General features: G+C 54.6%; 5 protein-coding genes across 5 annotated transcripts; 2 read left to right on the top strand and 3 right to left on the bottom strand.

Moving 5' to 3' along the window:
- Positions 1–393: 393 nt before the first annotated feature.
- MRS44_004981 (uncharacterized protein) lies at positions 394–2623 on the top strand (the record flags this gene model as incomplete). The annotated part of the gene is made up of 4 exons (XM_065622401.1): positions 394–476; positions 533–771; positions 1103–1460; positions 2023–2623. The coding sequence occupies 4 exons, from the start codon at positions 394–396 to the stop codon at positions 2621–2623; spliced, it is 1281 nt and encodes a 426-aa protein (XP_065478473.1).
- Positions 2624–2755: 132 nt separating this feature from the next.
- Positions 2756–4010, bottom strand: MRS44_004980 (uncharacterized protein; the record flags this gene model as incomplete). Its single annotated transcript, XM_065622400.1, has 2 exons — positions 2756–3324; positions 3692–4010. The coding sequence occupies 2 exons, from the start codon at positions 4008–4010 to the stop codon at positions 2756–2758; spliced, it is 888 nt and encodes a 295-aa protein (XP_065478472.1).
- Positions 4011–4812: 802 nt separating this feature from the next.
- Positions 4813–7241, bottom strand: MRS44_004979 (uncharacterized protein; the record flags this gene model as incomplete). The annotated part of the gene is made up of 7 exons (XM_065622399.1): positions 4813–5112; positions 5184–5315; positions 5459–5744; positions 5805–6190; positions 6247–6414; positions 6472–7037; positions 7136–7241. The coding sequence occupies 7 exons, from the start codon at positions 7239–7241 to the stop codon at positions 4813–4815; spliced, it is 1944 nt and encodes a 647-aa protein (XP_065478471.1).
- A 1620-nt stretch (positions 7242–8861) lies between these two features.
- On the top strand, positions 8862–10878 carry MRS44_004978 (uncharacterized protein; the record flags this gene model as incomplete). The annotated part of the gene is made up of 2 exons (XM_065622398.1): positions 8862–8871; positions 9098–10878. 2 exons carry the CDS (start codon positions 8862–8864, stop codon positions 10876–10878), a joined length of 1791 nt encoding a protein of 596 aa, XP_065478470.1.
- A 337-nt stretch (positions 10879–11215) lies between these two features.
- MRS44_004977 (uncharacterized protein) lies at positions 11216–12640 on the bottom strand (the record flags this gene model as incomplete). Its single annotated transcript, XM_046268677.2, has 1 exon — positions 11216–12640. The coding sequence occupies one exon, from the start codon at positions 12638–12640 to the stop codon at positions 11216–11218; it is 1425 nt and encodes a 474-aa protein (XP_046135863.1).
- Between the last annotated feature and the right edge of the window lie 199 nt (positions 12641–12839).

Here is a 12839-nt window from a genome sequence, read left to right as displayed (position 1 = left end):
TTCCTGACAACTAACGACAAACGGGACATCTGATGGTCGCATCTGCCTTTCATCATGCCAACCGTACCACACCGGCAAGGTGGACGGACGTAGGAAGAAGGTGTCGACGCACATTCATCCCCCCTGTAGACGCCCACGCCCCCAAGCCTCTTTGGTGACAACAGGGCAGGCCTTGCCCTGCTGACGACCTACTCCGTACGCAAAATCCAGATCGCCATGGCGACATGGCACGGTTGTTGCAGCAGAGGCACAGTACTGTACGAACCCAAACGGCAATGAGTGCCTACCTAGGTGGCTGCATGTATCCGTACATCGTACGTGCCGGAGGCTTGCGACGGTATAAACGGGCGGCCGGGTACAAGGACAGAGTCGGAGAACGGCGACTCGGAGAAGATGGGGAATACGACTCGACACGACCTCGACGAGACACTCGCCTACGTATCCCCGTTGTCGTTTGAACGAGGCCCTCTTCGGGAGTGACTGTGCCACGCTGAGAGTGCCTCGTCCGCTGTGCCTCTAGAACCACCGCTAGAACCACTGCGTTAGTGAGCAGTGAGAACGAGCACGCAAGCCAGAAACCAGCCGCTGATCAGAGGCAGAACAGCAAGACAGCAAGGGTGGTGGGGCGGCGACGCCGGGCCACGGCTTGTGGCTGGCAGGGCAGGGTGGACCTTGAGTTTGCTGCACGAGTCGGCATGAGTCGTGTTATCGAAGCCCGATGGAAGCTTTGCCCTGGACGTCCCAGAACATTTCGAATTGCCCCGAGCGTCTGTTTGTACGGCGGCGGGACGCCGAGAAGCGGAGATGATAGGGCAGGGCAGAGGAATAGCCCCTGGGAGTGCAAGAGACGAACCCGAAGCGGGACTTGGGGGAGGGTGAGGGTAACCGATAAAGCGGGAACCAAGATGAGGAAGGGGAAAAGATCGGGACGGGAGGGGGAAATTCCGGGTGATAAAGTTACCTAGGAAGGAGGTCGGTCTACGTACCTGCATTCCCAACCGCCTCACCTGCCCGGGCTGGCTGTCTGACGTTAGAGCGTTTACTCTCCGCCTCAACTGTTGCGTATTCGACGGCACAGGTACTATTCTGACGAATTACGCAGACAGAAGGCCATCCGTCTTCCCTGTCGTGAGACGCAGCGTAAAGGGGCCATGGCTTCCTCATCGTCTTGTAGCTCTACATCTCACCAGTCACGGCTGGACACAGCTTCCAAAACCCCCCACGCCGACCCCCAATGATGCTTCAACTCAGACAACAAAGCTGACAGCGCCTCCCACGCAAGCTCGCAAGCACGCACTCACACGCATCTTCCAAATGAGACAAGGCGATACGCTGGCGACTCCTGGATCTCAGCGCCCGCAGCCGACGACGAGGGGAAAGGCGAAGCACCTCATCAGCCTCCTAGCGAGCTGGGTCCGTCCGTTTCGCGAACTGAGCGGGTCAGGTCTAGAATGGGCATCGTGAGCGGCTTTTGAGCTTGCCGCTATCTCGTTGGGCACTCACCGATGCTCAACACCCACCATTCTTGATAGCGAATAGTCGGCTCACGGTGGACGGTTTGAGCTAGGGCCTGATGTCATGGCATGAGCCTCGATCCCCTTTCTCAATGGCCTCTCTGCCACTGCGGCTCCGCCCTGACTGGTTTTATCGCACAACTGCGTTTCGAGCTACGAAGCAGGTCCCTGGCGCACGGTCATAGCATGCTTCTTTTCGGCCCATCATTCGAGTCGGCCATAGATTGACTTGCTGCTTATCTGGGAATGGGGCTCTCAGCCAGCCAGCGCTTTTTCCCTTGATGGAGGATCCATCTCCAAGCTCTCGATGACAGCCGCTGATGTCGATGCGCACCAATACACTCAACAAGCAACGAGCACATGCAACGGAAGAATAACAGTACCTGACCTGATTCTTCCTTTCTCGTCGGGTCAGCCGGGCGAGATGTACTGAACCGAAAAACATGGGATGAAAGACAAAAGAGGAATATTGATATTAAGGATTGTTGGCACGGGACCATGACTGCAGCACCACCATCACACCTGTCCAGCCAGAAATCCATGACACCCTTCAGCCGAACGGCTACCGTGCCCTATCAGCGAGCTCTCAGGACGGCGAGATCGAGTCTAGGTCAGCAGGCCTAGACTCCAGACCATCTAGCACCCTAGTCTTGGTTCCCTTGGGATTCACCACTGCCAAGCAGCATGGGGGAATTGCGACAATGGTAAACCTCGTTCGTCCAGCAGGACTAGAGGTTCCTGGCCTTCAGTCATCAGTCGAGACTGCAAAGGCAGACAGAGTAACATTTAACCGGCCAAATGAGAGTCCCCCAGTCCAGCAGACAGGGGCCCTTGGCATAAATTTTTCGCTTCTTTCTGCTTCGGATCCAGAGACCGGCAATATGCACGCCTGGCATTGCGTGCAGAAGGCGTTCTCACACACCCCGGGCGGGCCCAAATGGCCTGGCCTGTCCTGGTCTGGCTTCTTCGTCATGGCATCCGTGCCGTATCTTGGGTTTGCATCATCTCCCGCGACTCTGACTCTTTCCCCATCAAACAAGCGCCCGCCGACCGGCGCTGGTGCCGTCTCGCGGCGACAAAGGACCGAGATGGCGGGCGGCAAGATCTAACCCGAGGAGCTCCATGTCTATTCTCGCTGATTGAAGCCCGAGCCGACCAGGTTCACAGGAACTTGATGCTACGTACCTACATACATACCCACTCCAGCTTGGAGCGTGTTATTCCCGTGTGACGAGCGCACCTCAGTCACTGGTGGCGTCGCCACTTGGGACTCTTCCCGTCCGCCAATTCTCAGCCTCAGGGTTCCCAAGCCACCAAGTCTTGGTGGTGCAGTACTTGGGCGACACAGCAGCAGACTGCCGCCGCATGCGTTTCGATTCCCGGAAGTCTCTCGGACACGCTCCGGAGACACAACGGTGCTGTGTCGGCATCTGGCTCCGAGTTAGAACGCCTCGCGTGTTCAGTTTCTGTTCTTCGCCTCGGCTGTAACCTTGGCTGGGAAATTGAAGGCTGAAGAGCAATTGTCTCTGCTGTGCAATTTCTTCGGGATAATTGTCTAGTTCGATGGAGCCTCTGAGTGGTTTTTGTCCCGAAAACTGGGCCTTTTTCGTCGGTGAGTGAAAAAAAGACCCATCCTCTTCAGCCCTGTGGAATTCGCAATCCGTTCTAATCATGACTGTGCCCGATGAGACTGGTCCTTGGACGAGGTGATATCGCGGCGAGCCCAAAGTGGACGGATTGTGGACACGTCCTCGGTGAACAAGGTCCGTAGTCTGAGGCTCGGGCTCCTGATGGCGAGCCAATAGACAACCTAATCGAAACAGCAGCTCCGAGCTCTCCTTCTCTTGGCTTTTCTAGCCTGTTGCTCAACATCTAGAGATTCACTTACATCCATCTGGTCGGCCCTTCACCCCACCTCTCAACCCTGACCAGAAAGCCAAGGGTTTGAGATCTCGTGGAAGTGCCCTTACACGCAGCAGGCCCAATCCATGATGATCACCAAGTCATCATGCACACCAACTCGCAAGCAAAGCTTGTCTCTCCTCTCGCTTCTCTTTTTATTGCTGATCAGTCGCTGACTCCTTGCCTCACTCTGCTGTTGCTGTTGCAGCAGCTATCGACACGTCCTCCCTCTCCCGGCGGTGTCCACGACTGTCCACGCCATCAGGCGAGCCCACCACATGATGGTCTGCCATCCACGACTGGACCACCCCTGCCCATCAAGTTTGGTTCGGCAACGGCCGCTGTTAGTGGGATGAGTGGGCTCCTCACCTTCGTTCGAGGTGCAAGGGGGGAGCCAGAGCCAAGACATGCAGTTTTGTTTCCGTCTGACGAGCCATGCATTTCGCATCCAGCTTTCTCGTTGTGTGTTTGAGGAGCTGCGCTCTTTTCTGGCCTGTTCCCTGCGCTTTCCTCGAGCTCTGCGCCATATGCCATGCACGACCGGTCCGTCGACGCGGCAGATGCTCCCGGGTCGCGTCCGCCAGCAGCGAGCATGATGCTTGGCCCGGCTACAGGCGCATAAGCTCGCATTTATTTTCGTATGCTCGTACTGCGTTGGGTTGGACGTCTTTGGTGTTGAGCTACTATGAGCTCCAAGCTCGGCTTGACAGCTTGACCCGACTGACCTCGTCTGATATCCATCATGTTCTCTCAATTCACATGGACCTCAGCACATGTTCGTCTTTCTCGTATCCACTGCTAGTCCCATCAGTTGTCACATTCTTCATCGACGCAGCAAGGAACTCTGTTCTTATCTTGAAGATGCAGCAATGGATACAGGTAATCGTTACGTGCGCTAGCTCCCCCTGCTATCTCGAAACAAGAATTCAGGGTCCTGTAGCTTCATGCCTCATGGTGGACATGGTGGATCTCTGGCGCGGCAACTTGTCGCTCCCCGAAGAGCCTCCGCTACCATGTGGGCTCGACCGAGGCCACTGATTGATAGGACCGACTCACCTGTTGAGCGGTTAAAGCCTCCCAACCAAGCAAGGTATTCAACTACGTAACTCGAACCAACAGAGACATCTATATGACTCCTTTGCTATCCCAGCCCCGAGTAAATTTAGCTGCCTAATGGCACTCGGCACCACAGGCTAAACTTGCAGAAACAAGACTCAAAGTGGATTCCCCTTCCCTATCTATCATACATCATCAAATCCAAGCGAGGGACCGCTATCCCTGAAGCAACCAATGATGGAAACGACAACAACCACTCCCCAAGTAACGTATCCATTTGTCGACCGTCTGTTTGGTCAGCACGGAGAAAAAAAAGCTCGTCATCAACTGCAATTCGTCATCACCCTCGTTTCAAAGCCTGTGAAAGCTTTTTCATCACCGATCCATCTATCATGATGCCGCTGCCGGGGCTTCTGCTCCTTCGGTCTGTGCCGCCAGTTCCGACCCAGGACGTAGCCACGTTCTGATATGTCCTGTGCAACATGTCAGTTTCTGCCTGGCAAGAAGGTTTCTCGATCTGATCGGTTCGCACGTGCGATTCACGAGATTCGGAGGCGTCCTTACCTGACTTGCAGCTCGTGATAATGGCGTCTTCTGTAAAGTCTAACCAGCACACCGGGTGCGTATCAATCGACTTGTTCTATTAACCGTCATGTCAGTGCTCTGGTGCCCCCACGGCAGCTTTTCGTCACAGTTGGGGCCGGCACTTACAAGCACAGGGGGGAGCATAGGGATCCGAGCTCGAGGCTCAACAGGGTGTTGAATCACAACCTCTTCGTCCTCCGCATCCAAGTTCGAGTCGGATCGCAGCCGCGAGTTGGACGTGGTCGCCGTCTCCGCCCGCTGCAGGGCCGTGTATCGTGACGAGATAGACCCTCGATGTCGAACAGATTGCTAAATGTGCATCCCTCGTCAGCTTCTGTTCATCTGTTGGTGCGGCTACCAGCCAGTCCACCTTCGTCGTCCTTATTAGTATTGTCACATACCGCCTTTGGTCGGTGAAGCATGCCGACACTGAAATCCCAGAGACAAAGACGTCCATCCTCCCCCACGCTTCCAAAACGGTAATTGCGGTCGTCGCATCGCCAAGGGTCAAAGGCAACAGCAGACACCCAAGACTGGTGTCCCTGGCACCTTGCCACCAGCGCAGACTCGACGACCGACCAAATCGAGATCAAGTCATCTTGTCCGCCCGTCAAGACGTACTTCCCATCTGGAGACCAGCAGGCGCAAGTCAGGCCGCCATAGTACGAATAGAATACGTCAAGAAGCCTAGCAAGTCAGCCAGGTGAGCAAATCCAACGGAGCAGGGCTAAGAGGCGGAGATCATACTCTTCCTTCAAATAGTCGATGATCCTAAGTGTCCCATCCTCAGAAACCACAGCCAGATGTCGGTTATCAGGAGAGAACGAGAAGGCGTTGATGCGGTGGTTTGATAGCTTCCAGGCCGCTACCGGATTCGTCTTTTGGTTTTTGGAATGGACCGACTTATTGATGCGGATTCCATTGGGGTGAGTATTGCCGTTGGTTGCATCTATGGCTTCGCCACTGCTACCACTTGTATTTCCATTGACTGCCTCCTCTTCAGGATTGAATTGGGCATCTTCCTTCTCCTTATCATAAACCACCAGAGACCCGTCCATGTGGGCAGCGAGGAACAGGTTTTCTGATCCTGGAATCCATCGGATCGCTGATACTGGAGTTCCGTTTATGGCTCCCTACACCTGTTAGCATCGCCCACGCACCAGTGTCTAAATGAGGAGGGCTGTCGCACATTCTTGTTCAGTCGCGTATATCGCTGTGAGATTGGCTCCCACCAGATGATCTCTCCGGTTGAGAAGCCCATGATAACGTCAAGGTGCGCGACAGTTTTTGTATGAGTATTCACATCATGGCACAGACAGTGAGCCTTGGTGAACAGAATCTTGGTCAAATAATCTTGCTATCGTGGTGTCAGCGGAGATGTCCAGGGACTATCAATTGTTGTAATGGGACGTACCTTGGATGAGGAAGACATGTCAAGCCACTGAAAAGCACGGTTTATGTTGGCAAAAGCGAAGATTCCATCACTCGGTCGCTCAGTAAGCTTCCTAGAGAGGCCTTCGTTGACAATAACACGTGAGATGAAGGAGGAATTGCTCTTGGTCATGTTGTTCTTGGGCTTCCTCTTCTTATTCACATCCTTGCTCTGTACTTGCGCAAGCAAGGCATTGCCCTCGCCAAATGCTGGCGCGGAGCCCAGCGTTATAGAAGTGGCCGGAGCATCGCTTGTTGAGCCGGCCCTGCCGTCCTCGCTGCTCATGCCTCCCTCGGCAGAGTAACGACCTTCATTCGGATGCTCTTGAATGCTCGAAGGCGCACCGCTCAAGGCGAGGGTGGTGGAAGAAAGACCCTTATAAAAGAACGGCGGAGCATTCCGGGCATCTAGAGCGACAAGGGAGACATTGGTACCGGCGGTGGCTGGTTGAGGGTGAGTCGAGAGCGGGTTTGGATTTGGCACTGTAGCTTCTGAGGGGTGAGGTGGAGGGGTTGCAAGGTGTAGGTCTTCTTTGAGCGTATATGTTCCTACAGATTGCGAGCAGCGTTAGCCAGGAGTTGCGCCAACACAGGCAGAAACCTAATTCGTCTCGGAGGCGGAGGCGCAAAGCCTGGGGAATACTGACCCTCGCCAACAAGGAACTGCCACTCGGGGCCAGTCGGATTTGACAATGTGTTGTTGGTCTCAATCATAGGCACGGGATGTATCGAACTGGTGCCGTACGGCCCCATGGTGGGATACCGCGGCGGGGGAGGTAGGACACTGGAATCTCATGGCGTCAGTCTGTGCTGCGCGCAAGAAGTCGCAGCCGCAACCTCAGCCATGACAGGGCCGTGGCGGGGATAAGGTGTACGTACAACATGATGCCGTTCTCAGGTCTTATACTATATCGTGACAAGAATCTAGGGTCTGTGTAGAGACTCGGAAGAAGATGTCGCGATGTTCGTCGTGGTGCAGCGGGGAGACCGGTCGGAGGAGGTGGAGGTGGATGACCGAGGCACAGCCGACGTAGACACTTCGACCCAGATAGGAAGGTTCAAAGTTCCCTCAGATATAAATGATAGGAACGCGCAAGACGCGATACAGACACAATGGAAGTAAAAGAGGCCAACAAAGGATTGTTCGCTAAGTAGTCTTGACTCGAGATTCTTCCTTCAAGTCTTGGTTGGGGGAAAGCAGCCAAGGAGGAGGGTTGAACCGGTCAGTGAGTGGCAGGTTGGAATCATCGGACGCGAGCAAGCAGGCCATTGTGTGGGGTAAGAACTGGGGAAGGTGCATTCGGCTCTAGAAGGAAGGAGCTGCCCACTGGGTCATGGGGTTCAAAAACCGCAAGGGACCAGCTTTTGCTGACATAAATATGAAGACATCGGCAGTGTGATATATCACTTGGAATACAGGTTTATTTCCGTGTCTCATCTTTTGAATTAACCAGCCAATTTTTCCGCCTCGGGCTTTTCGGATCCAGAATCCGTGAGCTGGAAGGGAAAGTCCTGGCGCGACGGTCCGGGGGAGGCTGGCACGTGATTGGGTTATATCCACTTGATGATGAACTTACCCACATTGGAGGAGATGAACCGCAGAACGCTTCCTCTTATCCCTCACGTCAGTTGCCGGCGCGTGAGACGACGGGCGGGATTCCATATGCACTCTTCCGCTTCGAAATGCAGTCGCCTGCATTCGACCTGCATCCGTCATTTCAGGGCTCTCGATCAACAAATCGCATGACCATCACGGATCGCACCACCTGTCCAACAGGCGAGTCCATGGCCGGGTGCTGAAAGGCCCCAGAAGTTAGCGCCCTCGGCCTTCTGTCCACTGAAAAGGCCGCTGTCCCACAGGCTGAAATCCCTCTGCGAGTCCAGTGATTCAGTGGCTGTGGAGCAATGAGAGGCTCAGGCTGCCCTGCTCGTACGGTTCGATGACGGCGGGTACGTATCTGTAATCGATCGTCCCCAGTTCCGCCCAATCCTTGCTCGGCGCGTCACCTCTTTCAATCATCGCCATCCCAGCTTTGACTGCATCTTTTTGCATCTTGCGTCTGTCCCACCAACAGATTCATAGATTCATGGCCTGAGCTGAGTTGGTCTGAGCCGACGACGCCATCCTGCCATCTCCCGCTGCTCCGGTTCTTTCCTGGGCTGAGCCTGAGGCCTCATATCATTGCTACCCGCCCGCTTTGCTCAATGCTCTCAACCCAACTCAGCTTTCTTTGAGCTTTTACCATTGCCATTGATATCCTCGCCAAGGATCATTCGAAAACGACCGACGACGTTTTCAGACACTCATCCCCATAGGTCATGGACCACTGGTAACAGCACAACTTGACCGACAACCTGAGCAACATATCCATCATGGCTGCTGGTATGCTTCCCTGTCATGACCTCCATCATGCTTGCCCGCCATCCTATCCTGCGTTTTCGAATAGTCGATCAATCTACATTTGTAGTGCCAATCGCAATATTACTTGATTAGGTAACTAACTCTTCTGTGTTCAGTGCGCATATGTGTTTGCGGTGACGAGAGCACCGGGAAATCCAGCCTCATCGCCTCGCTGGTCAAAGATCAGTTCGTTTCCAATAGGATACAGCCCGTCCTCCCCAAATCACCATCCCCCCAAGCATCGGAACTCCCGAAAATGTCTCAACTACGATCGTCGATACCTCCGCCCGTCCACAAGACCGAACCACCCTTCGTAAAGAGATTCGAAAATGCAATGTCATCCTGCTCGTCTATGCCGACCACTACAGCTATGAAAGGGTTGCCCTCTTTTGGATGCCTTATTTTCGATCACTTGGTGTCAATGTCCCTGTCGTTCTCTGCGCCAACAAGTCCGATCTTGCTGGGCAGGGAACAACACCCCAGGTGGTTGAGGAAGAAATGTTGCCTGTTATGGCCGAATTCCGCGAGATCGACTCTTGCATCCGTACCAGCGCCAGAGACCATCGCAATGTGAACGAAGTCTTCTTCCTCTGTCAAAAGGCTGTAACCCATCCAATTGCTCCCCTCTTCGATTACAAGGAGGGCCATCTTAAGCCTGTCTGTGTCAGTGCCTTGATGCGCATCTTCTACCTGTGCGACAAGGATCAGGATGGATATCTCAACGAGCAGGAGATGCGAGACTTTCAAGCCCGCTGTTTCGACAAACCATTGACAGCAGACGACCTGGACAACATTAAGCTCAGTATCTCCAAGACATTACCGACTTCAGATTTGGAAAAGGGCATCGACCTACCTGGCTTCTTGCAGCTGAACAAGCTGTATGCTGAGAAGGGACGCCACGAAACTATTTGGATCATTCTTCGGAAGTACCACTATACCGACAGCCTGAGCCTGGAAGACAAGTTTATCCGACCAAAATTCGATGTGCCCGAGTACGCATCAGCTGAATTAAGTCCTGCGGGATATCGATTCTTTGTCGATTTATTCCTTCTCTTTGACAAGGATAACGATGGTGGTCTCAATGATCGAGAGCTCGAGGCCTTGTTCGCTCCAACTTCAGGCCTCCCAAGCTCATGGACAGATTCGTCTTTCCCCTCTTCGACAGTCAGGAATGAAGCTGGCCATATCACCCTCCAGGGATGGCTTGCCCAGTGGAGCATGACAACCTTTATCGAGCCCAAAACCACAATCGAGTACTTGGCCTATCTCGGTTTTGAGCCACCAAACCCCAAGGATCCAATCACTGCCGCACTGAAGATCACCAAGCCCCGCAAGAGGAGAAGACGCCCTGGCCGCGTAGAGCGCAACGTTGTATTGTGTTATGTCCTAGGTGCCTCGGGGGCAGGCAAATCTGCTCTGCTGGACTCTTTCCTCAACCGTCCCTTCGATGGTCTTTACCATCCCACTATCAAGCCGCGCCGAGCTGTCAACAGCGTTGAGCTCCCAGGCGGTAAGCAGGTCTATCTAATCCTCGAAGAGCTCGGGGAACTAGAGCCTGCAATCTTGGAGAACCAGGCCAAGCTGGATGCCTGCGACCTCATCTGCTACGCCTACGACTCTTCGGATCCAGACTCGTTCTCGCATATTGTCAACTTGCGCTCTAAGTATCCACACCTAGATGAACTCCCATCCATCTACACTGCGCTTAAAGCCGACAAGGACAAGACCAACCAGCGGAGCGAGCTCCAGCCAGACCAATACGCCTCTTCGCTCAGTATGAGCCTACCATTGCACGTTAGTGTAACTTGGGGCAGCATCAGCGAACTCTTTGTCGCATTTGCCGATGCCGCCACGAATCCCAGCACGGCGTTCCCCAAGAGCAACGAGGAGGGGCCAGACCGAACAAGTCTCTATGTGGCACTTGGAGCAACAGCTTGTGCCGGCGTTGCTGCGTTGATGATTTGGCGTCGTGCAACTAATGCTATTTGATGTACTTGCCTTATTTTAGGAAACGAGATGCCATGCAAAACAGCAGCTCGAACGAGCACTCCGTTTTGTCTGCCATCTTCGCAAGAGAACATTGGTGTTGGGATTGATGGCTCGGAAAGAGAGGGAAGGCCGCTATTAGGACATGTTGAAATTCGCCATTCAGAAAGTAAGAGAGACTATGATACCCAGCTCCGTCGTTCTTTTAGCGTGGTAAATAAAGGTGTAATAAAACCGCCATGCTTTTGTTTACGTATTCCGCTTACCCTCGAGGCCAATGCCGCCTATATCTGTGTTCTTCGTACCATGACTTGATGAGTTTACCCGCCATCCAGGAGTATTACACCTTGTAGAAACAGAAGCCAATGTAGAAACTGGCAGCCTCCATCTCCTCGTCCGAGACAAGCAGAGGGCCACCACCGCGCTCACGAACCCCCATGCGCTCGCTCAGAGGACCCAGGTCCGGGTCATCCTTCTCGGCCTCCCAGATCTCGGGAAAGGTGCGGTGGAACTGCAGCTCAAGATTGTAGTCATCGGCGAGGGCACGGAATGCCTCCCACGGGACGACATACTCGGGCACCTCCTCGACCGCCTCGTCCAGAAAGAAGTTATATTTCCAGCCAAAGGCGGGACGGAAGACGCCGTCATCGGGTGTCTTGCCCGGGAAGCGCACGCGGTAGATGCTATTGCCCCATTCGGCAGTGGGCTCAGCTTCGCCCTCCTCCAGCTCGCCGTCTTCGGGTTCTGCGGTGGGGGGCGTTGTTGAGCCGTCGGCCTCCTTTTCCTTGGCCTCGCGCTTGGCAGCGGCTTGTTCATTGAACTTGCGGACTCGCTCACCGAGCACGTCCGAATTGGGGATGCAGCCGATGAATCGGCCTCCCTTCTTGAGAGCACCAGCGACGTTACGCAGCATGTTTCGCGCGTTCTTCTCCGACTCAAATGCGTAGTGCATGGAGAACATCATGCTGACGACGTCAAAGCCCCGACGGTTCATAGGTGAAGGGTCGAAGCCCACCTGCTGAATGATGTCGAGGTTCTCGATGGACTCGCCGAAGCAGTCCTTGACGTGGAATCGCGCATCAAAGAGACGAGCCGGTGGCCTTCGGTGCCCGCCTCGTCCTCCGCGCCCTCCACGACCGCTCAATGACCTGTATCTTTCGCGAGCTTGGTCGATGCTCACGTCGGCCGGGTCCAGGCCAACGTAGAGCTGAATGGGCTGAGGGGCTTGCTGCCACTTGTTCAAGTCGCCGCCCTTTCCGCAGCCCATGTCAAGCACGAGCAGTTCTTTGCCGCTGGAGCGACCCGCCTCGCGCGAGCCGGGCGTGTGGTCCTCATCGGGCGAGTAGCGCTGGATAATGCAGCTCTTGATCCAGTTATTGAACACGCGCAGTCCCTTGATCTTGCTGTCTCTCGTCCTCCAGTCGCGCCCTCTCTCTGGCACATTGTTGTAGTGCTGTCTCACGACATCGTTGATGCCCCGGATCCTGCTCTGTTCCTCCTCGGCAGCCTGTTGAGCGGCGGCTTGGCGCTCTCGATCGAGCTGGCGCTGTCGGATGGCCTCTCGCTCGGCCTCTGAGATTCGCGCCCGCGCGCCGGGTCGCTTCTGCTTCCGCGGCTGTTCGGATGGCGAAAGGGCGCGTCGCTTGGCGGGTTGAAGTTCTTTGGCGTTGTAGGGTTGGGGGAGATCGTCCTGGGGTTCATCGTTGGCAGGGCGCTTGCGATGGCCCCGGTCATCGGCGCGCCTGTGGCCAGAGTCTCCAGCCATTGTGGGAGTATTGGTTTGGGAATTCCGGTTTGATTCGGAATATGGGGAGTTTGTAGTGTTGAAGAAGAAAAATCAGTTTTTTGGTGGTTGAAGAGGGAGAAGAAGTGAGGTTGACTTTAGGTACAACAAAGGCGCAACTCTCCTTTGGAGCATGTGGGCGCTCGGACCACCTGCTTGGTGCGCTCACTCATTGGCAAGT

Source organism: Fusarium solani (genome assembly GCF_023522795.1).
Source record: "Fusarium solani strain SB1 chromosome Unknown bctg00000002, whole genome shotgun sequence".
Classification (NCBI taxonomy): domain Eukaryota; kingdom Fungi; phylum Ascomycota; class Sordariomycetes; order Hypocreales; family Nectriaceae; genus Fusarium; species Fusarium solani.
Note: the sequence above shows the minus strand (reverse complement) of the source record. Positions and strands in the feature narration are given on the sequence as shown.